Source organism: Podarcis pityusensis (assembly GCF_964106645.2).
Source record: "Podarcis pityusensis genome assembly, chromosome: 17".
In the NCBI taxonomy this organism is placed as follows: Eukaryota; Metazoa; Chordata; class Lepidosauria; order Squamata; family Lacertidae; genus Podarcis; species Podarcis pityusensis.
The window spans coordinates 5,482,697-5,506,338 of record NC_138042.1 but is presented as its reverse complement, the minus strand read 5'-3'; the positions used below and the strand labels follow the sequence as shown (position 1 = coordinate 5,506,338).

Genomic DNA, 23,642 nt, shown 5'->3' with positions numbered 1-23,642 from the left:
GACTTTGGGCAAGGCACTGCATTCTCTGCCTAGCCTACCTTATAGGGCTGTTGTGGGGTTAAATGAGTTGATCGAATGGCAAAATGCTATGCTTTCTGGAAAGTGCTGTGGAAATGAGGTTTTTTGTTATTTTCTTAAACTAATAAAGATAACATGAGTAGCTGTGCTTTAATGATATCTAGTGCCACTTATGTTTCTCTCCCTCTTGGCAGTTGAGCGGCGGCGGCGGTTCAATATCAACGACCGTATCAAAGAGCTGGGGACTCTCATCCCCAAATCGAATGATCCGTAAGTGTAGTAGATGAATGACAATTGCTGAGCACCGTGACATAAAGGCCTGTGGGGTGGGGGGTGTGCGTGGAGGAAGGCTGTGAGTTCCCCTCCCTTGAGAAGCCTGAAAGTGTACGCCACCCTCTGCCAACCTGGCACCCTCTGGAAGTATGGGGCTACAGCTCCCATGAGCTGTGTTCACTGGGGCAGATGGGAGTTGTAATCCAAAATATCGGGGGGGGGGGCATCAGGCTGGTGGCAGTGCATTCACCCATCTTCTAACTGCTGTTGTATTCTAAATGTGTCTTCAGTACTGATAGTTTGCCTGTTTGGGTGGCAGCATTTTTTTGTTCTTTGAGCTGTATCTTACCAGTGTACAGTGGTACCTCGGGTTAAGTAATTAATTCATTCTGGAGGTCCGTTCTTAACCTGAAACTGTTCTTAACCTGAAGCACCACTTTAGCTAATGGGGCCTCCTGCTGCTGCCGCGCTACCGGAGCCCAATTTCTGTTCTCATCCTGAAGCAAAGTTCTTAACCCAAGGTACTATTTCTGGGTTAGCGGAGTGTGTAACCTAAAGCGTATGTAACCCGAGGTATATAGTGCTGAGTAGAATATATTGTATATATGTCTGTATACTCATGAAGGATTCATTCTCTGAATGCCTCTCCATATGTAGCCAGAATGATACCATCTGTGTAGAAGTGGGGAGGTGTCAGTAGGCTTGGTGCAACCCCAAAGTTGGAGGAGCTCCAAAATCTTTAGGATAAAATCCCTTGGGCGGCAGGGAAAGGAAAAACTCAGAAAACAAACCAATGAGGACTTGGCATGCCCAGTGGTCATGGAAACTGACTGACTGGCAGGAGGAGAGAAGGAAGGAAGGAATGGAGTATCCTGGCAGTGGGTAGGGAGCCTGCCAGTCAGCCATGTACACACAGCAACATTTTGTGGGAGGTCCTACATTGCTTAGTCCACTAGCCATGATAACTAGGGCTGCAGATTCTAGGGCTGGCATCCTTTTGGTGCCCTGCTTGCGAGTGCCCAGGGGTATCTGGCGGTCCTGCTGTTGGAAACAGGATGCTGGACTCAACCGGACCTTGGTCCAATAATTCTTCTTAGTGTGTGTGTATGTATGTATTGGAATGCACGGACCTTAATTTATGAAGAGTTAAAAAAAAGTTTGGAAACATTTCTAAAAAGACCAGAGGCATTTCTGTTAAGGATTGTTGGCAGGGACATCCCAAATGCCGTTAGGGAGGTATTTTTATATGCAACGGCTGCAGCTCGGACTTTGGTGGCAAAGGGGTGGAAGGAAGAAGTCCTGACAATAATGGATTGGCATAACAAGCTACAAGAATTTGCTGAAATGGCGCAGTTGTCAAATAGCCTGAGAGACAATTCAAAACAAAAAATTATGGAAAAGTGGGATAGATATAAGATATATGTTCAAAAATACAGTAAAGGTTCGCTATCTGTGCTAGCATTCGGTTGAAGTTGGAGAGGGACTGAGTTGAGAAATAAGACCAAGGGTATAGGAATGTATTAGATAAAATGTAAAGAAATATACAATAATACGAGTATATTCATTTGTAAAAAAGGAATATGCAACTGGATAGACAGGAAGTCCAAAGTGGTGGTATATTCTATATTTTTCGCTCCATAAGACGCACCTGACCATAAGGTGCACCTAGTTTTTAGAGGGGAATGCACGAAAAAAAAATTATTTAAAGGGAGTGCTGAGCAGAGCTTGTATGCATCCCAGGCTCTGCTCAGCGCTCCCTTTCACAAGCCGCGTGGAGCGTGTGTGCGGTGCTTGCAGGCTTTTCCCTGAGAAGGGCTTTTCCCTCCTCAGGGAAAAGCCCCCAAGAGCCACACACACACTCAGCGCTGCTCTTTAAAGGGGGCTTTTGCGGGAGGTGGGGGAAGTGACAGTCACTTTCCCCACCTCCTGCAAAAGCCAGGGATAGCCGTGCGAAGCCTCCGCAGGGCAGCGGGATGAAGGCTCCCCGCTGCCCTGCGGAGGCTTCGCGCGGCTAAGCCAGAAGCCATAACAGTCAGCGGGATTGCAGCGCAGCGATCCCGCTGGTTGTCCTGGCTTCTTGCTTCTCCTGGGCAAGGGGAGCCTTCATCCCCTGCCCGGGAGAGGCTGCGCATGGCTAAGGCTCCCCCAAGACCCGTGCTCCCTTTAAAGAGCGCGTGGAGGGCAGCCCTTCTCCCTTAGGGAAAAGCTCCACGCGGCTCTTTAAAGGGATTGCTGAGCAGAGCCTCCTGTCTGCATTCGCTCCATAACACACACACACACACATTTCCCCTTACTTTTTAGGAGGGGAAAAGTGCGTCTTATTGAGCGAAAAATACGGTATATGATTCTGGAACAGTTTTTTGCCCCCCCCCCCCCCTTTTAGTATATAAACTTTGTATACATGTTGAAAATTATAGTATATGATGTAATATGATAATGTTTACCGATGTAACGTAAGAACTTTAATAAAATTAAAAAGAAAGAAAAAGGAATGCAGCTTCTCTTCCCCCTCCTCCCTAGGGAGATGCGCTGGAACAAGGGAACCATCCTCAAAGCCTCGGTGGATTACATCCGGAAGCTGCAGAAAGAGCAGCAGCACTCGAAAGAGATGGAACTCCGGCAGCGCAAGCTGGAACAGGCCAACCGCAGCCTGCAACTGCGAGTGCAGGTAGAAAGAGCGGGTGCCGTGCTCAGGAGGGGGTAGGGGTGGGGCGGGATGCAGAAGGTGTAGTTCAGGCATGCTGCTGGGTCTCACGCTCCCGTCTCTGGTCTTTTCCCCAGGAGCTGGAACTCCAGGTGCAGATGCACGGGCTGCCCTTGACTTCCGCACAGGGGCTTCTGACTCAGCCCTTGGGAGGAGACCCGGTTCCTTCCTTTGCAGAGTCCCTGGACCTGCCCTTCACAGCAGAGGAACTGGGGCTGGGCCTTGCTCTGGGCTCCGACGGGGGAGCCCTGCAGGATGTTCTCATGGACGATGGGACCGCTCTGTCCCCGCTGGGTGCCTCTGATCCGCTCCTCTCCTCCGTCTCGCCTGGCGCCTCTAAGGGCAGCAGCCGCCGTTCCAGTTTCAGCATGGAAGATGATTCGTGATGGCAGCGCTTGGGACTTTTCGGCAACGGAAGAGGAGCCGGAGAAGGCTCCCACCCTTACTCACCGTGCCCTGCTCCTGCTCTTGACTATTCCTCTCCCTCAAATCTTGGAGGCTTTTCCCCCTCTGCTGCTATAGGCTGTGCCCCTTCCTTTCCCCGACATTCCATATTTTGGGAGAGCTTGAGCTGCTGCCTCTTTAGCAAGAGGGCCATGGGAAAGAGGGCTTGCAGAGCCATATAGTACCAGTCCTCCCCTGGAGCAAGAGAAATAGGGTGTCCCATCACAAAGTGAGGGGCCCTAAGCCTTCTGGACCCAAGCTTCAGAAACTCTGGGAATAGTGGATTTTTGCGTTTCCCTAAACCTGCCATTTTAAACGTTAGTAGGGCGTTTCTTTAACACTGTGTGAGGAGCGTATAGCCACAAACCTCAGTTCATCCACTCCAACCCTCAGTTTGCATTCTTGCGCCTTTGCTGTATATAATTTGGGGAAATTAAGGTGGGAGAGGAGGAGAAAGTGGCCTCCTTGCTTTTGCATAATTTAGAGGCGCACTCCCCTTTAAAAGAAGTTAGGTTTATTTTATATAGTTATCGGACGTTTTGTATTCGTAACTCTCACCCTTTCTTGTTTAAGTCGGCAGATTCAACGTTTTATCAAAACTACCGCTTTTAATTTTTAATATTTTTTTCTTCGTCTCTTTCCTTCAGTTCTGACCTGACCGCAGAAAAACTTGATTTTTGTCCCTTGTGACCTCTTTGTGGGCAAAGAAAGGGAGTGGGGTGCAGAGGCGGAAAAATTCGTGAAATAATGTTCTTGCTCATGTGGTTGCATTTAAGGGTACATTACTGCCACACAGCATTTAATTGTCACCCCTGTTTGTTTGTTTTTTAATATAAATGAAGCTATAATCAAGTTTTTTTTATATACTCAAAAACTTTTTGCATACCAAATGGACATTAGGAGAAACAGAGAGCAAATGAGACTGTGCTGTTTATTGAATCCACTAGTTTTTTAAAATACTGGAAGCAGGCTTCTGTATGACCCAACTCGTCGTTGGGTGTAGAAGTGTGGCCGCAATTGCTGCAGAGACAATCATTTGGGCTCCAGTATTAGCCTCACCACTGTGTGAATGTGTATGAACCCCATTGAAACAGAAGTGGTCACCCAGGAGTAGCTGTCTCAAAATGTTATCTAAAAGCACTAAGCTTTTATGGCTTTTTAGGGTAACTTGTGCCCCTCTAAGAAGTTATTTGATTCTACCTGGCGTCATCCCCTGATTATTGGCCATCCTGGCTGCGGCTGATGGCAGCTTAAATCCAACAGCTTCTAGAGGGCTTTGCGTCTCTCCCGCACTTTAGAATCACAGCATAGTCTGAAGTCTGTGCTGGAAAATGGAATACCAGACGTCTGTCCTTCAGAAAGTGTAATTTTGGGTGGGATTTAACTAATGAGGCCTGTCCACAGAAGCCCAGAAACCCTCCATTTCTAGTGTGGGGCTTCTCTTCATTTCATCCACACGTCCCATGAAATTGGCTCTGGGGAGGTCGGGAGAACTTCTGGAACAGTGGGCGGGGGACTGCTCCATCTGGCAAGCCAAAAAGGAACAATCACCTTAGCATGATGTTGAATTTCACCCTTTGAAACTGAGAAGAGCTGCCTTACTGGAGGTTGTCACTGGGTAGGAGGAAATATGGGTAGTTTCTAGGCTGGGACCTTTTTGAGCTGGAAATGAGGGTAACAGGAGTGAGTGTTCAATGTAAATCAGACGCTGTAGTGGTATTCCAGTGTGTGTTGTTTGTAACAAGCAAGAGGACCGAGCGCAGAGGAAGTTGGAAAAATGAGATTAGGGCAAGTGGTCGTAGATCTTAAAAGGAGTAGAACTGGGGTCCATTAACTAAAGGTTGAGTCTGATTAAGGGGATGAAAGGGATAGAATTTCAGGCTGAGGGAAGGGGCTGGTTTTCCTGTTGTGGATTCTACATCCTCAGTGATGACCCAGATTGCACCTTCTGTCCTTTTACTTTGTATGTTTAAACATTCCCACTACCAGTACTAGAGGCTTCTAAACAAATAAACCAGCAATGACCATTTTCTATAGCTACTGTAGTACCTGTTTCCTCATTGTGTCGTGTGGAGAATTCAGTCATGAGTGTATATAAAGAGTTTTCCTCTATGTTTTTAAAGCCACACTAAGCTGGATTTCATAAGATGGTGGGACTTTGGTGTTGCGATTCACCTAACCAGACCCTGTCAGTGGAAGTGTTGTGCTAAGACTTCTGCTTCCTCTATAGGGCTTTCCTCCCTTCTCTTCCTCCACCCCCGCTGGCCTCCATGGAAGAGAAGCCCCCTTTGGCTCAGGGTGCTGGTCAGAAGATCCTCCAGAGCAGAGCATGGGGAAAGGGGTTTTTTGGGGGGAGGGGTCTTTCTGTCCTGCAAACTGAAATGCTTGACCAGATGGAATAAGAGGAAAAGAGTGATGCTGTGAATTCCACCCCTGGTGCTGAATAAGGAGACTGCTACTCAGTTCAAACGATGCTGTTAAGGCTGGCAGAAACCAGCAGCCATGAAGTTTGTACTTACACCTTATTTTAGGCCAGGGATGGTCAGTTTTTGAATTTGCAGGAGTCATTTGGTTACTCAGGACAGCATTTCCCCACACCTTGATTAAAATTTTGGTATAGCTAAGGGTGGGGTGGGGGGCCTTCCAATTTACTATCTGGGTGCTGAACATTCTGGGAGTCATATACTAAACCTAGACACAACAAAATTAGGGTCACTAATCCACAGTACACTTTTGCACTTGAGAGTCCAATTCTGAGACCATACTGCTAAATAGACATATATCTAGTCATGAAAGGTGTGCATCAGTATGACTGTCACTACTTCTTTCACTTGTCACTCTCAGATAGGGATGTTGTAATTCCTCTTGCCACTTGTGAATATTTTATGGGGGAATGCTGCCAATCATACAGGTGTCTACCCTTCGTAAGTGGCAGATAACTGTGGTACAAGAACCTGAGGGCAAGTACTTTAAATCTCTTGGTGAGACTGAATGAAAGAACTGTATATTATACACCACAGTCAGCTTTGAAGCCATGTCTGTACTCTAGGAGACTTCAAGAGGCTTAGCTTTTTTTGTATATGGCAGCCATACTGTGAAATACTGCAGCTAATGCCAAACCATAGATACATATACACGTTTGTACACGTGTGTTTTTATTGGCATAAATCTTTCCTGAGAGACAAAAGAGTGCACCTCTACAGGTGATGTCAAACTACTGCATTTGCAACACCAAAGTGACCTCCCTGGGGCACAAGCTTGTATGGAAGTCCAGGGCTGCCCAGATGACAACACCCTCCTCTGGCTCGCTGATGTGGACCAAACGAAAGCAGAGTAATACATTAGGCATCAGCTTGGCTGCAAGAGTTTCTGGAAGGAGGTGTACGAAGCACCATCCAACCACCTTTGTGTAGGGCTTACTCCTTAACCTTTTCTTCTCCCGAATATATCCTGCAAGGCAGCAGAGGTTTAGGATCAGTTTTCCAGGATGGTGAACCCCATTTGCTCCCCACTTCCCTCTACAGCATGTGCAGAAACCGCCTTCTTGACCGTCGGACCCATGATGGTTCTCGTCCATCTGCCAGAGCCTGTCTTCACATGCAGGGGAAGCCCCAAGGGTTTGAGATTCATTGGCTCGCTTCACCTGGTTTAGCCAGCCAGTCAAAGCTGCTTCCTGGGATGTAGCTGCCGGTGCATGCTGACAGCTTCTAGGAGCCACAGGTAAGAGCCAAGTGCAGGGCGGAGGCCAAAGGTGGACAAAATGACCCAGGAGTAGGAAGTGTCACCCACCAGAGGTACTACCCCTCTCCTAAGAACCCTCCCAACCCATTTATGTATTTGTATATATTATATACATACATATGTACATACATACACATGTATGTATATACATACATACCATATTTTTTGCACCATAACACTCACTTTTTTCCTCCTAGAAAGTAAGGGGAAATGTCTGTGCGTGTTATGGAGCGAATGCCTACGGATGGCGGGGGGATCTGCTGCAGTCGTGAGCAGAGGATCCATGGTTCCCCTTCCTTCCCTCCTCCATGGCTTGCTTTGAAACAGCAAAGCGGGAGAAGAGCTGCTGAGTGGGGAGGAGAGAGGGACAGAGAGCCTGCTTGCTTTAAAGGAGCAAAGCAGGAGAGGAGAGGAGCCTTCTCTTATACCCCTCTTCTGCATTATTAACAGCATCCTTCTCCACCCACCCCACGCGTGTTCCTTGTCCCTTGAGTGCTTTTCCTTCCCTCCCCACTTAAAATGTGGTTACAAAGCACGGATCCACATGGATCCTCAGGATTTTTGCACTGGGTCACCCCAAACTCACCATCAGATCACATGTCTGTGGCCACAGCATGAACCACAAAAATCATACATCCACTGTTTCGTTTAGAATATTTTTTTTCTTGTTTTCCTCCTCTAAAAACTATGTGCGTGTTATGGTCGGGTGCATGTTATAGAGCGGAAAATACGGTACATACCCCCCCCAATGGCCTCACTCTGCTGCCAGGCAGCTCCTAGTGCTTCTGCAAGAATAACCCGGCGGCAGCAACTATAATCATGTCTTAAACTCTCCTATCCAAGGGCAACCAACCTCCACTGACTGAAAGCCGCTCTAGGAGGGAAATGTGCCTGGTCTCCATGGAGCTGACTTCTGCTTCGTGTGAACGTTAACTTCCTCTCCCTGACAACACTGTAAATTGTTGTTGTTTTCTTTAATTCTTTGCGGGAGGGGGCGGAGGAATGCGGGAATAAGGAGGACATTTAAACCTCCCCTTCCCGTGGTAAGAGTCTAGTAGTTTTCCTAATCTCTGAGAATTCTCCTTGCAATAGTTCTACGCCGCTCGCTTCCTAAAAAATGTCCACTAAGAGAGAGAAAAAGAAATTGGGAGAAAAGCAATGACAAACCTAGACAGCATCTTAAAAAGCAGAGACATCACCTTGCCGACCAAGGCCCGTATAGTTAAAGCTATGGTTTTCCCAGTAGTGATGTATGGAAGTGAGAGCTAGACCATAAAGAAGGCTGATCGCAGAAGAATTGGTGCTTTTGAATTCTGGTGCTGGAGGAGACTCTGGAGAGTCCCATGGACTGCAAGAAGATCAAACCTCTCCATTCTGAAGGAAATCAGCCCTGAGTGCTCACTGGAAGGACAGATCGTGAAGCTGAGGCTCCAAGACTTTGGCCACCTCATGAGAAGAGAAGACTCACTGGAAAAGACCCTGATGTTGGGAAAGATGGAGGGCACAAGGAGAAGGGGACGACAGAGGACGAGATGGTTGGACAGTGTTCTCGAAGCTACCAGCATGAGTTTGACCAAACTGTGGGAGGCAGTGGAAGACAGGAGGGCCTGGCGTGCTCTGGTCCAGGGGGTCACGAAGAGTCGGACACGACTAAACAACAAGAGAGAGAGAGATAGTAAAAGGATGGAGCTTGACGACCCTCGTCTGCTTCCAGTCAGGCCAGGAGGGCTGCGGTGCCCCCTCCGCCGAAAGGGGGGCTATGGAAAGCGCCGAAATCTATACAAGAGCGCGGGCCTCTGTGGGCTCCGCCGCGGCCTCTTTCCACCTCCGCCCCGTCATCCGGCTCCGCGTCTTAAGGCGCAGGGAAAGGAGCGCGCAGCTTCCCCCCTGAGCCAGTGGCCTCCGCACTTTCTCTTTCCCCCGTTCCATCCCATAATACGGACTGGCGGGGAAGAGCAGAAGCGCGAAGAGTTAAGCTGGTCATCTTCGCTCGTCGCGCTTCTCCTCCTCCTCCGCGCTTCCGGTCTTCGGCACCTCTATGCTCCCTTACTTCCGGTCTCCGGCACCTCTATGCTCCCTTACTTCCGGTCTCCGGCACCTCTATGCTCCCTTACTTCCGGTCTCCGGCCCTTCTACCCTTCCCACTTCCGGCCTCCAGGCGCCTTTCCCTCTTCCCCCCGCCTTCGCTCATGCCGCTCTGCTTCCGGTGGGAGTGGGGAGGGAGGAGAGAGCGAGAGCGAGAGAGCCTGAAACCCCCCATTCAGCGCGTTCCTCTTCCCGGCTTCCTCTCTATGATCTCCTCTTAAAGCCATCCCGGGCCGGGCGGGGGCGGGGCTTCTCCCCTCCTCCTCCCCCGCCTTCCCTCCTCCTCTCGTGGGTCGAACCAAGCAGGATCCGAACCGGGGGCCGGAGGGGGAGGGAAGATGGCGCAGGCCTTGTCTGAGGAGGAGTTCGAGCGCATGCAGGTGCGTATGGCCGGGCGGCCCGGTGGGTGGGTGGGGAGCGGAGTGGGGCGGGGCGTGGGGAGGAACAGCACCCAGTGGGTGTCATGAGCGGGGGGTGGGGGTAGGTGTCGTTGAAAGTATTCAGGGGTGGTGGGGGTCCAGTTGCCATTATGATTTTTTTGGGGGGGGGGCAGGGTAGAGATGCAGAGAGTGATGATTCCTGAAGATTTGAGGCTGGGGGCCAGAACTGGGTGGGAGCTGTTTATTATTTGTTTATTAAATCTGTATAGCACCTTTCACCCCAAGATCATCCATAAAGAGAACCTAAATACATGATGATAAAACCCCAATAACAAACCAACAACGCCCCCTCCAATACATATTTAAAAGGCTGTAGATTGTTTAATCAAAGGGACGCGAGTGGGTTAAACCATTGTGGGTTAAACCACGGAGCCTAGGACTTGCTGATCAGAAGGTCAGCAGTTCGAATCCCCACCACAGTGTGAGCTCCCGTTGTTCAGTCCCTGCTCCTGCCAACCTAGCAGTTCAAAAGCACGTCAAAGTGCAAGTAGATAAATAGGTACTGCTACAGCAGGAAGGTAAACGTGCGCTGCTCTGGTTTGCCAGAAGCGGCTTAGTCATGTTGGCCACATGACCCAGAAGCTAATGGTCACCGACTCTGGGGTTGCGGCGCTCATCTCGCTTTATTGGCCGAGGGAGCTTCTGGGTCATTCTGCTAATGGTCAGGGATCCCTTTACCTTGATTGTTTAATCAGTTGTGTGATATATATGTGTGTGTGTGTGTTTGCTGCATTTGTTCTTTCCGGTTCATGGTTAAAAACGCATTAGGTCAGGGCTGAGGAGCCTGTGGCCCTCTAGATGAGCCTTTCCCAAGCTTAGGTCCCCAGGTGTTGTTTGACTACAGCTCTCATCATCCCTAGCCAACAGGAAGAGTGGTCAGGGATGATGGGAGATGTGGTCCAACAACATCTGGGAACTGTCCTCATCTTGCCTGCCAGGTTGAGAACGGCTGCTCTAGATGTTTCTGGATTGCAGCTCCCATTTTCCCTGACCACTGAGTGTTCCAGCTGGGGCTGGAATTCAACAAGATCTGGAGGGCCACAGGTTCCCCACTTGTGCCTTAAGTGCATCCCTAAAATTTTAACGTGCGTAAGCCAGTCCTTGGCCTGTGGGAATTATCAAACACAGTACTTTTGAATTGGCAGCCTCTGCTGATGTTTGCTTTAAACCTTTCGGTCTGCTTTCTGTTGCCTCCCCCAAAATTATCATTGGCAAATTCTCATATGAACTGAAAATAAATTTATTTATTTTAATTTATATACTGCCCTTCAGCAAAAGATCTCAGGATGGTTCACATATTTTTTAAAATAAAAAAACCCCATCCTTTTCGTGGCTTCGTGTCTGTGGAATTGTCACCTCCTCTAAACTAAGCTGAGCACCAACACTGACGTCGTTAAAAACCCTTGTTCAAAACTTATTTTCTCTGGCCTTCATTGGCCATTACTGCCAGCATTGTGCATTCTTTTTTATGATCTTGTCATTTCAGATGAAAGGTGGTATCTAAATATTTTAAAGAAATAAAGTAGAATAAACATGCTTCCCCCAACCCACCCTACCATGATCTAACTCTACTTTTGCCTCCCCACTTCTTGTAGGACTTGCTGGCCCTCTGTATACTAAGAGACAAAGAGAACGAAGAGTGCCCTTTAAATCATGTCTGGGGAATCTTTGGTCCTCCAGATGGTGCTGAATTACAACTCCATCAACCCCTGCAAGTATGGCCAATGGCCAGGGATAATGGAAGTTGTAGTCCAGCAACACCTGGAGGGTCAAAGCTTCTTCACATCTGTTTTAAATAGTTGTAGAAGAAGGGATTCTAGCAGTACGCTTTTCTCTCCTGCCACCATTTCCTCTTCTATTTAACCATTCATGGAGCCCTGTTCTCATTTGCTATTTGGTCCTCCTAGCATACATAAATATATGCCAAGGCATCTTTGCTGATTTCCATCATCTTGCACCTTGCTGTGCCCCAGAATCTTTGGGGGCTCAGTTCATCCCTGCAGGGGAAGCAGTGCCATGTCCTCCTTTGCTTTCTTCTCTTGCTGCTGCTTTCCTCAGTTGTTTTCCCTCTGGCTGCCCTGGAAGATCAGGCCAAAGGCCAAAGGCCCATCTAGTCCAGCACCCTGTTTTCAGAGTGGCCAAGCAGATGTCAGTGGGAAGTCTGCAAGCAGGACCTGAGAACTGCCCCCTTTTGATTCCTAGCAACTGGTATTCAGAGGCGTAATACTTGCAACCTTGGAGGTAGAACATAGTCAGTAGCCCTTCCTGATTCACTGCTGAGAGTTTCAGCCACGCTGCTTTACTTTTGAAGCATGAAAAAATGGTGAATGAAGTTCCCATTCTCCAGTTGCTTTTATAAAAGAAGAGATCAAACAATAAAACTGTTAGCACATTTGGGTCTGGCATAGCTTCAAATTGGATGAGATTCCTGCATTTTAGGGCATTGGACTAGAAGATCCTTGGGGTCCTTTCCAACTCTACAATTCTACGATGATATATCCCATTCCTTGATCTCTTACTCCCACTCCCCAACCACCTTTGGTCCAATAACCAGATCACAGGTTGCTTTTCCAGAGTGCATAAGGGCCCATTGGTCCTTTATTAATCACATGCACAGTGGAGAATTCTACCTGTGAAGGGGCATGTTAATTTCACTGTAAGGGTGCTGCCTGTTTTCGCAAGTAGGTTTTTGATGTATACGAGGGAACCTGTAGCCCTACAGATGATCTTGTACTCCAACTCCAATCAGCCCCAGCCACCAGAGCCAGTGGTCAGGGATGATGGGAACTGTAGACCAACAGCAAGGTTCCCCGTTCCTGATGAATATAACAGAGTAAGAAACTTGGTCCACTTCATTTTGTTTTAGGACCTTGAGGGGGTCAGTTCAGTGTCAGGAGAAACCAGCTAGCAGTGAAAGGAGCCATGGAGGGGGTTTGTCATGTGATAAGCACAAGGACTCTTTCTGCCCTGTTCCAGACTTGGTTATTTTGACTTTCTGATACCTGCAGCAACTCTTTCCAGCACTCAAACAATGTATGCTTTTTGCTTTGCTGCTGAAACACAACTATCTCTTGTGGGGAAGAAGGCAGCTGATACAATGATTTCTTTCACAGATCAAAAACATATGCAAGTTGTGGGGTGTGCTGTTGTGAGAGAACAGAGTTAAGACTATAAAGCAGGAGTGGAAAAACCTGTGACCATCCAGTGTTACTGGGCTACAACTCTCATTAGCCCTGACCATTGGCTCTGCTGGCCGGACTTGGTGGGTGTTGTTTGAGTACAACCTCTGGAGTTCCCCAGAAAGTCCCCAGCTCTGAACTCCTGGGTGAAATATGGCTGACCGCGTGGTGTTTGTCACCTCGTCCCACAATCCCAGAGTCACTTATTGGTGGCCAGAAAAACTAGTTGCTATCAAGGCTTTTGATGCCAAAACAGCCTTCCCCAAGCTGGTGCCCTCCCCTCCGAGTGATTTGGAGTATTGGTTTTAATGTGGGGAAGGGGTTGTCGTCTCTTTGGTAGTAATTCACTTTGGGTTGCCCTGGGCAAGATAAAGCGACTTAACAAATTTAACCCAGGGGTTAGGGACGATGGGAGCTTTGGCCACAAGTTGGGAAAGGCTGCATTCAAGAATAACAAATGGGGGAAACTGATGCAGACATATGGAGGGCTGATGGCAGTCTTTCCATTTCTTCCAGATTGCTGCTTCCATATCTCCTATATCAAACTCCAGGGTAGACATGTATATTACACTTATCCCGAAACAGGAAACGGACCTATTATCTGTTTAAAATTATAGGCCGATCTCTTAATGGATTATAAGCTGTTTGCAATTATATTAGCACACTGTATGACAGTGTTATTAAAGGATATAATTCACCAAGACCAGGCCAGATTTCTTCCAGGCCATCAGTTGAAAGACAATATAAGGAATACAACTGAAATAATAGAATATCTGGAGGTGAGAAATGAAAAGTAAGGGGCATTGATGTTTATAAATGCATAGAAGGCCTTTGATAATGTTTCATGGACCTTTATGAAGAAATCTATGGAGATGATGAGCTTTGGAGAGTCATTTCTTAAATGGGTGGTTACTGAGATCGGGTCAAGTCCTATCTCTGTGATCACCTTGAACTGTTACTACTACTACTACTTTATTATTATTATGAGACTCTTCTTCTCAGGGTTGTGGGTTTGAGCCCCATGTTGGGCAAAATATTCTTAACATTGCAAGGGGTTGGACTAGATCAGTGTTTTTCAACCTTTTTTGGGCAAAGGCACACTTGTTTCATGAAAAAAATCACGAGGCACACCACCATTAGAAAATGTTAAAAAAATTAACTCTGTGCCTATATTGACTATATATAAAGTAATTCTCTTGAATAGGAATCAAATAAACACAAAGAAAGTATTTTATAATTACTTTATTATGAAATAGTAAGTAAACAGAAATATGAAAAATTATAAAATACTTTATTCAGTGCGCAACCTGGGCCTGTTTGGCTGAACACAAAGCTGATATTCTGGCTGGAATCGAACATTGTGGACCGTTGTCTGCTCAGCGGGGATCGATCCACTGATCCCCGCTGAGCCGGCGGATGACAGCTGCGTCTCTGCACTGTGTGCGGAGAGGGAGATGTCAGAGCCCCGCTGCTTTCTATGGGGAATCGGATGAGAGCGGACCGCCTGTCCGCTCTCATCCGATCCCATCCGATCTGATCCCCACCCAGGACGGATGGAAAATAGGGTGGACACAGTCCGGTGCCCGCCTAGTGGGCGAAAATTTGACTATTTTTTTTTTTTAATCTTTCAAATTTTTCAATTTTTCCCACGGCACACCAGGCAACATCTCGCGGCACACTAGTGTGCCGCGGAACAGTGGTTGAAAAAACACTGGACTAGATGACCCTTTTGATCCCTTCCAACTCTATGATTCTATGATTTCTGGGCCTCACATCTGCAAAATGAGAGTAGTGCAGGCTTATTTCCTAAAGGTTGAGGACAGATGAAATAAGATTTGGATTACATTGTCCACAATTCAAAAAGCGTCCCACGCATTGTTTCCCAAGGAACTCATGTTCCCGGCTTGATCAGTGGAAAAAGCCCTGGGCTCTTGGCTGCAAACCTGGCCAGAGTTCTGCATTGACTGGCCCTGCCAGCTTCTTCATTCTTTACTGTTTCTCTTGCTAGGCTCAGCTACTGGAACTTCGGACTCAGAATTACCAGCTTTCTGATGAACTCCGCAAAAACACTGCTGGTAAGAAGCGGACCTTTCCCTGCCAGCCCCTTGAGACTGCCAGTATCTCTGGTTACTGGGTACAGCATGCTGTTCACAGGCTTCTGTGTTCTGCAACTGAGATTAAAGCAGCAGTTCTCAACCTGTGGGTCCCCAGATGTTGTTGGACCACAACTCCCATCATCCCTGAGCTCTGGCCTTGCTAGCTAGGGGTGATGGGAGTTGTAGTTCAACAACATCAGGGGACTCACAGGTTGAGAAAGGCTGGATTAAAGTATCACAATCACCTTGACTCCTATTTATTTATGTTAATAGTTGCACACATGTAACATGTGCTCTGTTCTGTGTTTCACAACGGAACTGTTGTAGAGTCTGGAATTTTAAGGAAAATAATGGTTGCAGGAGGAAAATATTAAGTAGGAGTGGTATTTTCTGTACACACCAGGCTACCTGTGTGTTGTGGTTTTGTTGGAGCGCAAAAAAAACCAAAAGGAAGGGGGGGTGGGATCTGATGTTGACCACAGAATTCAGCTTTCATTAAAAACCACCAGTAGTCCATATGATTGCAAAGGCATGCTTGGAAGTGTACAGGCAGTGCCTGGTGAAATTGTAAAATTGAAGCACATTGCCACATCACCTTTCCTGTGGTTAGAGGGTTGGGTGTTGGTGGCCTAACCACAGCCTCTTACCTTCCTATAAGTAGCAGAAGCAGAATAAACTATGCTGAAGTTCCAGGGGCTTGCCAGTCCCCCCGCATCCTTGGACAAGGGATGAAGAGGTTGCCAAACAGACAACTTCCCTCTCCAGATTGAAGCTCTCTAGCCTTGCCATCAGATACGAAGTGGGGTTCCACCTCAACCAATCGCTACTGGCATCCTCTTTCGTCCTTTGTCCTTCTTTTGGCTGCTTTTGCCTTCCTTAAGATGACTGGCTGACTGCTCTCTGTGCACTGTTGGAAGGCCTAACATCTTTCTATGCCTTCTTACCTCTTGTGAAACTTTCCCCTGACACTCCCGTTTGGCTGCCGTGCTCCCTGAGCCTGTGGTCTCTCTGCCATTTCCAAAGACCAGGAAAAACATCTCACTGCAGCAGAAACATACACACACTCTGCTTCTGAAATGCGGTTACAAGAGAGGACACGAAACTTGCTCTTTTATATGCATGTATTTAAAATGTTGAGATTTGAGTTCTGTGTCAGATACCAGAGTTCATGTCGTGTTCTACAAGTACAGAATCATAGAAAACCAGCGGCCCTCTCTCTAAAGTACTTCTTCAATTCTGATCCTTTGTTCCTTTGATATCTTTAGAATTAAATGGTCTTCGGCAACGGGTGACCTATTTGGATAAGGAATTTACCAAAGCTCAGAAGGTAAAGTTCTTCATTGCAGTGGATGTGTGGAAGGGAGTGGGGGAACCACATGGGAACAAGTGGGTACACCCTGCCATAGAAATAATTGACTCTGACTCTGGGGTGTAATGATAACTGTTTTCCCACCTTCCTATTGATGTATTATTAACCAATTTCTCTCTTTCCCAGGCTCTGAATAAGAGCAAGAAGGCTCAGGTAAGGCTTCTTGCATGTGTTGCTTGCTGTGGGTGCTCCCAATTATCATCCTGCCAAGGTCAACTCCATCTCTCCCACCAACATCTTCATTTGATCATCCATCTATCAATGGTTTGGGGAGCACCTCCAGCTTGTGGGCCTATCTGAGCCCACCAGGTCCCCCCATTTAGTCCACCTGTTTTCGCCAGACCACACACCTACCTGCCACACTAGCAGGCATCTGGGTAGGGTGACTGACCCTTTCCACCTGTCAGACTTGGCCTAGAGGTGGCGGGAGATCCAGTTCATGTGCCCCTGCTCTGCAAGGCCTCCTTTCCCCTGATGAAGGTCCGCCTCCCCATTCGTTGGGAGTATCAATAACCTAAGCTGAGGTGGAAGCAGCCCTACCCCCCCCCCGAAAAAAACTGATTTCCCTACCCAGCCCTTCTCCACCCCAGATCTTGAAAAAGATCTAGCATTCTGGGAAGATGGGCCATTTGAAGATTCAGGATATAGTGACACAGCTACTTTTTGTGTGATTATATCTGGCTCCAAGTGTCAAGTAGGGATGCAGTTGGCGCTGTGGGTTGAACCACAGAGCCTAGGACTTGGCGATCAGAAGGTCGGCGGTTCGAATACCCGCGATGGGGTGAGCTCCCGTTGCTTGGTCCCTGCTCCTGCCAACCTAGCAGTTCGAAAGCACGCCAAAAAGTGCAAGTAGATTAATAGGTACCTCTCTGGCGGGAAGGTAAACGGTGTTTCCATGCGCTGCTCTGGCTCGCCAGAAGCGGCTTAGTCATTCTAGCCACCCCAGAGTCGGCCACAACTGGACCTAATGGTCAGGGGTCCCTTTACCTTTACCTTTAAGTGTCAAGTAGGGAGAAGATCTGGGAACTGGCAGTGGACACTTGAGTAGGAATAATGCCTTCCAAATATCTTCCACTAAAATGTAGAAGGGGGGTCGGGTTTTCCTCCCCCTTCCCTCCCTTCCAGTTACACCCTTGTCCAATCAAGTACCTCTGCTACCCATCCTATAGGTTGCGGCACTCTGCCTATGGGTAAGTACCACTTGCCTAGGCTGAGTGGCTCTGTATGTTACTGGGAGAAAGGCAGGAAGCTAACAGGAAGATAGTAAGTAGGGGCATTTCCTCTTGTGGTTGGGAAACAAGCAAACAAATCTTCTGCTTGTGGATTAGGTGCTGGCCCCTAGTGGAGGGACGATGAGCACCACAGGGCTTGTGTCTGAGGTATCATTGAATTCTCTCTTTCCCCCCACAGGAGGTGGATGCCTTGCTTAGTGAGAATGAAATGCTTCAGGGAAAACTGCACAGCCAGGAGGATGACTTCAGGCTGCAAAACAGCACTCTCATGCAGGAGCTGTCCAAGGTACTGACTGCTGAAGTTGCTTCTGCAGTAGTGCTAGGGGCCTGCCAGAGGGCGCTGCTGTGAGGCACAACATGGCATTGAGAGTCGCTGATGAGCCGCCCAGAATTCTGGCATGGACGTTCACAGGAGCACAAGAATCACACTGTTGTCAGAACACAGTAGGCTAACTGTGTATATGATGCTGTGTTTTTAGTCTTCCATCCACAGCTGTGGCCACAAGGAGATACTTCCTCCTCTAAGATCTTGTGTCCCCCTGCACTGGGGGAGAGTATAAATAAAATTTATTATTATTACACCCTTTTTCATGGGGACCACAGCTTAACAAAATAGCGTACCAGACAGAGAGCATGGTAGATGTGCCAAAGGACCAGCTGTCAAGAGCTGTCTCCCTGATTGCTTGGCTTCCTTTGGGTTTATGAAATAATACATTTTACTCCTGTGCCCCAGCTGGGCAGTCAGACTGGTAGGTGGCACCAGTACAGGGTTTCACCTCCCCTCCTCCCTCGCCATTGTGTGTTGCTTGAGTCATAGAGACCGAGTTACTGAATGCTTTCCTGTGTGGGCGGCACCTTGTTAGCCGCAGCGTTACTGTAATTTGGATAGTGTGGGTTAATTAATGTGGGCAGGAGTTTTTGATACAATCATGGGTTTATTTCCAGACCTGTGAAGTTGGAGCTGTTGCAGCCCTTACCTGCACCTTTCCAAAGAACAGTCAGAGGAGCAAAAGAGCTGTGCAGTCGTCATGCTGGAACAGGGCTGGCTCCAACGACTGTTCTTCGGAAGGGTGCAGGTAGCTGTTGCTTCCTCTGGGAAAGAAGATCCTGGTGTAGCAGTGTCCCTGTTTCTGCCCAGATGGATCAGCTGCAAATGCCTCCCCGTTTCCCTGAAGACTGTGCTGTTGCCCGCAGTTAACCCTCTGGTCTCTCTAACCCAGCTGTGTGCCCAGATCGAGCAGTTGGAGAAGGAGAACAAGAGTCTCCGGGAAGGGGGGCCAGCAGCCCCTGAAGGGGCCCCCCCAGCAAGTCCTGCGGATGGGGAGCTGCTGAGGCTCCAGGCAGAGAATGCTGCACTGCAGAAGAACATGGCAGGTACTGCTCTGCATTGGGCTGGGCTTGCTCAGAATAAACACAAGAAAGTCCGGGAAATGTGGTTGGTTGGATGCAGCGGAAGACCAACAAAGTGGAGCACCAAGAGCCAGGAGTGAACATCTGGTGGCCTCTCGATACTGTTGGGTTGTAACTTCCATCACCCTCAGCCAGTGAGTGGTCAGGGGAGATGGGAGTTGGAGTCCAGCAACATCCTGAAGGGCTGTAGCTTCTCCAGCCCTGACCATGTATCTGTTGTATAACCCATGTGCATGATGAACTGTCCTCCCAGTCCTGTATTTGTCAAGATCAGGGGTCAACAACCTAAGGCCCATGGGCCACAAGCGACCCATGGGGGTGGTTTAACCAGCCCAAGAGCCACTCACGAACTGAGCCACCTGCTTGGCGAGTCCCCGCACTAAACCGGCACGGTGTGGTGCGGCAACTCGCTTCTGCGGTGCCAGAAATCTTGTCTGCGCAGATGCAGATGTTGGAAATCGCAGGCGTGCGCGCGATCCAGCCCACAAAGGGATCTCTGCTGTAGTGAACCAGCCCAGGCGAGGTAAACCTTGCCAACCCCTGGTCTAGAGAGAGTTCCTTGCCTGCAGCAGAACACACAAACCTGTGGTCCTCCAGATATTGTTGGACTATAACTCCCATCATCCCTGATCATCGGCCGTGCTTTCTGGGGCTCCTTGGAGCTGGAGCCCAGCAACGCTTGGAGGCCATAGGTTCCCTAGCTTCCTCCTGGGAGGTTGGAGCCTCCAGAGTTCAGATCCTGTCTCAGATCTGAAATTGGGTGGTCTTGACTCTTGCCAGTCTTTCTCTTCTCTGTATCGTTCCAATTTTAGTATATGTGCTGCCGAAGCGAGCACTTTGCCAGTCTTTCTCAGGCCCACGACTGTAGCGATGGCAAAGCGCTTGGCACCATTTTCAAAAGGCTGGTTTCCAATAATAATTTTGCAGGGCAAAGGGGCACTGGTTGAGATGGGGATGGGGCTTTGGAGGCAATCTGGGTTGAATCTGGGGACCCACAGCGGCGGCTCTTGTTCCTCAGCTTTGCAGGAGCGCTATGAGAAGGAAGTGGCCCGGCAGGGAGAAGACCGAGGTGGCGGGGAGGGCGACGCCTCCGTGGAGTCTCCTCCTGCTGGCCAGGCTGGTTCAGAGCCGCAGGCAGCTGACAGCAGCACCTCCCAGCAGCTCCTGTCCGAGGTGGAACTGAAGTGGCAGACAGAGCGGGAGGAGAAACGGCTCCTGAAGGAGCAGCTGCAGAGCCTTGAGGTGCGTGGGCGTGTGGAGGAGGCACCATTGGGTTCTGCTGCCATCCTCTTGCCAGCCTTTGGCTTCTAGCCAGGAGCGGCATCTTGAGCTGGTCAAAAGCAGCCTGCAAGGAGAGCTGCTTCTTTTGCACCCCCTTCTGGAATTCAGATGCTCAGCAAATTAAACGTAGTTCTGGTCTCCCCTCCAAAAACCCTTGCTGGAGAGCCCAGCAAGACATGGCAGGGAGCTTGGGTTTCTGGGCCAAGGGCTACTGTTCAAGCCTTGTGCTGACCAAGGGAAAAGATTAAGCATTCTCTTTTTTTTTCTTTTTTTTTTAAAATAATTTTTATTAAAGTTTTAAACAACAAAGAAAGAAAAGAAAAGCATACACAGTACATATAACAAAAACACAAACAAACAAAAAAAAACAAGATTCAACAATAAAAAAACAGAAAAACATAACAATTAAAAACAATCTCTCTTTTCCATTTCCGTTTTTTAGTTACTTATTTTCTGGACTTCCTCATACCTCCCTCTTTTGTATTCCAATCCAAATTATTTGTCCAGCAATTTCTTTTCCACTTTTTTAATCCCAATCTTTAGCTTTAATAAGATATTGAAATATATAACTTCAACTTCTTTAAACCTGATCTTTGGTCTTAGTATCATATAACGTTAAAATTTTCCCTCTTAATATCAAATTTCCATTTCTTTAAACATCTTTAATCCTAATTTTTAATCTTAGTCTATCATTAACTTTAACCTGTACAGCTGGAAACCGCTTATTTTCAGGAAGATTAAGCATTCTCCAGTTTTCTGCCATCTACTCCCCGGCTAAGCATCCCTGTGCCAACTGCGCTCCAGGGGAACTGGCCCTGATCTGGGTGCTGCAAGTCATTCAGTGTTTCTTCCCGGCTGTTGCGCACTTCCTCCTGCGCCCTGTTCTCACAGGGGCCAACCAGAGGTCTATGGGAAGTGGGACCTTTCTCTCGGCTTGTGATTGCCAGCAGCTGGTGTTCAGAGACCAAGAAGCCGCTAACAGTGGAGGCAGAGCTTAGCCATCGTGGCTAGAAGCCGCTGATAGCCCACTCTTCTATGAATTTGTCTATATTGGGGGCTGAGTCACCCTAGTTTCTTTTTTTTCTTCAATTTTTTTTATTTTATACCACAACTTAACAACACAAACAGAAAAACAGACAATACAAACTAATTCTTGTCTTATTCTTATTTTTTCTAAACATTGTTAGGTGAGCTTCCCCAAGTTCTCCCATCTGATTTTCATTTTACCTCATCTTTAGCAGTTTACATATATCATAATTTTAAACCATTTTTTTAATCACACTTACTTTTACCATGAAAATCGTAACATTTTATCCCTTACAAGTAATACTATTTTAAAATACACTGTGTTCTACTTCTAATCCTACAGCCTATATCCACTTCCAAAACTATTCTATATTTTCAAATATTCTTTAAATTTCTTCCAATCTTCTTCCACCATCTCTTCTCTCTGGTCCTGGAGTCTCCCAGTCAGTTTGGCAAGTTCCATATAGTCCATCATCTTCATCTGCCATTCTTCGATAGTTGGTAAATCCTGTTTCTTCCAGTTCTTCGCTAATAAAATTCTCGCAGCTGTTGTGGCATACAGAAAAAAAGTAACACCCTTTTTGGGGATTTCACCTCCGAGTCAGCCCTAGTTTTTTGGTGGTGGAAATGAAGAGCGAAGGTCTTGCCTCTCTCTTGCTGCTGCACTAAGCCAGCTGTTCCCTTATGGACCAGGCTTTGCCAACCAGGTGTGCTCCGAACGTTGTGGATTACAGCTTCCCTTAGCCCCAGCCAGTACAGCTTGATTGTGAAGGCTGTTGCAGACTTGGCAGGGGTGCTGGAATGGTTTTCTGAGAGAGAGAGAGAAAGAGAGAGAGAGAGAGGGAGGGAGGAGAAGCACTCTGAACCCTGGAGAAATGTGTGCTTTTGTTTGCCTCCTGTAGGCATGCAAGACGACAGAGATGTCTCGGTTGCAGCAAGAACTCAGCAAGGTAAGGAGGAGATGTAAACACCTGTGTGTGCTTTCCACTTCTTGTGGGCAGGGAAAGTGGAATGGGTGGGCGGCATGGATGTTTTTGAGGGGCGGTCATGGTTGCCATTGGGAACTCACAGCCCATTCTCTCCCCTGTACAGCTGGCTGAGAAGCTCAAGAAGAAACAGGAGAGGTAAGTTTCTTTCTTATTAGCAGTCAGGACTTTCTGCCACACCCAGCTAATAAGCGTGCTTCCTATCATTGGGCATTGACACGGAGGAGTGTTACAGGCAGGGCTGAGTCTGTTCTGCATCTTTGTAGAATCTGGAATCTGACATTCTGCAACTGGTTTGATTTGGGTTTATGTATATGCATATCTTTATTATATATTCTCATATAACACTTCAACAGCATAAAATACAGTGGTACCTCGGGTTACAGATGCTTCAGGTTACAGACTCCGCTAACGCAGAAATAGTACCTCAGGTTAAGAACTGTGTTTCAGGATGAAGCCCCATTAGCTAAAGTGGTGCTTCAGGTTAAGAACAGTTTCAGGTTAAGAACGGACCTCCAGAATGAATTAAGTTCTTAATCCGAGGTACCACTGTACTGTGGGGGGAGTTCTTGCTGTGTTTAGGACAGCGTGTCCTTTTGGGAAACCTACCCTGATGCATGTGTTTAACATTTCCCTCTGTCTTGCCTCCCCCCTTCTTAGCTTTCTGCGGCTTCAGACCGAAAAGGAAGCTCTCTACAATGACAGCAGGTATGGAGCAAGTTTCCTAGAGCAGGGTTTCCCAAACGTAGGTCTCTGGTTGTTTTTGGACCCTAGCTAGTGGTTCCCACATACACACAGTGATTGGAAACCCAGTCAGATGGGCGGGGAATAAATAATAAATTATTATTATTGGTTCACAGTTTGGACAAGGCCATGGCAGAAAGTCCCCTGGGTGGAGCAAAGACTCCTGGAGGGGCAAAGTGAGCAGTAGGCAATGGTGGAAGTCACTGCTGGTGGCTGCAGCCTTGACCAGCAGAAGACCACAAAAGGCTGGTGGCATTACTTGTAGCCTGGCAGGCTGGGACCAGGAAGGTGAGATTGCGAGGGCCAGTCAATGAGTGGAATGAGCTGCGTTGCATGCCTGGTTGGGCTGGAGCAAAGGCACACGGGCACATACCCAGGAAGCCCAGGAACGTTCCTGCATTGCACTGTGCCAGGAAATGTTGCGTTCTTCCCAGCCTCCACCCATTTTATTGTGCTTTATTTACCCATTTTAAACCTTGACTTTCCACTGTGAGAAGAGTGCTTAAGGCAGTTTTGTAGTACCCTGCTTGTGGTTAACGCTTAGCTGGAATGAAATATTCAACGCAGCAATAGAGAAATTACCGTATTTTTCGCACCATAGGACGCACCGGACA

The 23,642-nt window shown here is 47.9% G+C and overlaps 2 protein-coding genes across 5 annotated transcripts in view; both read left to right on the top strand.

Moving 5' to 3' along the window:
• TFE3 (transcription factor binding to IGHM enhancer 3) overlaps window positions 1-5,475 on the top strand; it is a 39,534-nt gene extending 34,059 nt beyond the window's left edge. For all 3 annotated transcript variants that reach the window (XM_080988215.1, XM_080988214.1, XM_080988216.1), the window contains exons 8-10: window positions 213-288; window positions 2,812-2,959; window positions 3,073-5,475. In XM_080988215.1, coding sequence (XP_080844341.1) covers window positions 213-288; window positions 2,812-2,959; window positions 3,073-3,381 — 533 coding nt within the window. In that variant the 3' untranslated portion in view covers window positions 3,382-5,475. The remainder of the gene's footprint in view (window positions 1-212; window positions 289-2,811; window positions 2,960-3,072) is intronic.
• Window positions 5,476-9,367: 3,892 nt separating this feature from the next.
• GRIPAP1 (GRIP1 associated protein 1) overlaps window positions 9,368-23,642 on the top strand; it is a 66,066-nt gene continuing 51,791 nt past the window's right edge. Inside the window, exons 1-10 of one of the 2 annotated variants that reach the window (XM_080988103.1) lie at window positions 9,368-9,645; window positions 14,893-14,959; window positions 16,246-16,307; window positions 16,476-16,502; window positions 17,760-17,867; window positions 18,802-18,955; window positions 20,010-20,233; window positions 22,201-22,248; window positions 22,391-22,422; window positions 22,945-22,992. In XM_080988103.1, coding sequence (XP_080844229.1) covers window positions 9,604-9,645; window positions 14,893-14,959; window positions 16,246-16,307; window positions 16,476-16,502; window positions 17,760-17,867; window positions 18,802-18,955; window positions 20,010-20,233; window positions 22,201-22,248; window positions 22,391-22,422; window positions 22,945-22,992 — 812 coding nt within the window. In that variant the 5' untranslated portion in view covers window positions 9,368-9,603. The remainder of the gene's footprint in view (window positions 9,646-14,892; window positions 14,960-16,245; window positions 16,308-16,475; window positions 16,503-17,759; window positions 17,868-18,801; window positions 18,956-20,009; window positions 20,234-22,200; window positions 22,249-22,390; window positions 22,423-22,944; window positions 22,993-23,642) is intronic. The other variant, XM_080988104.1, reaches the window with a different exon arrangement.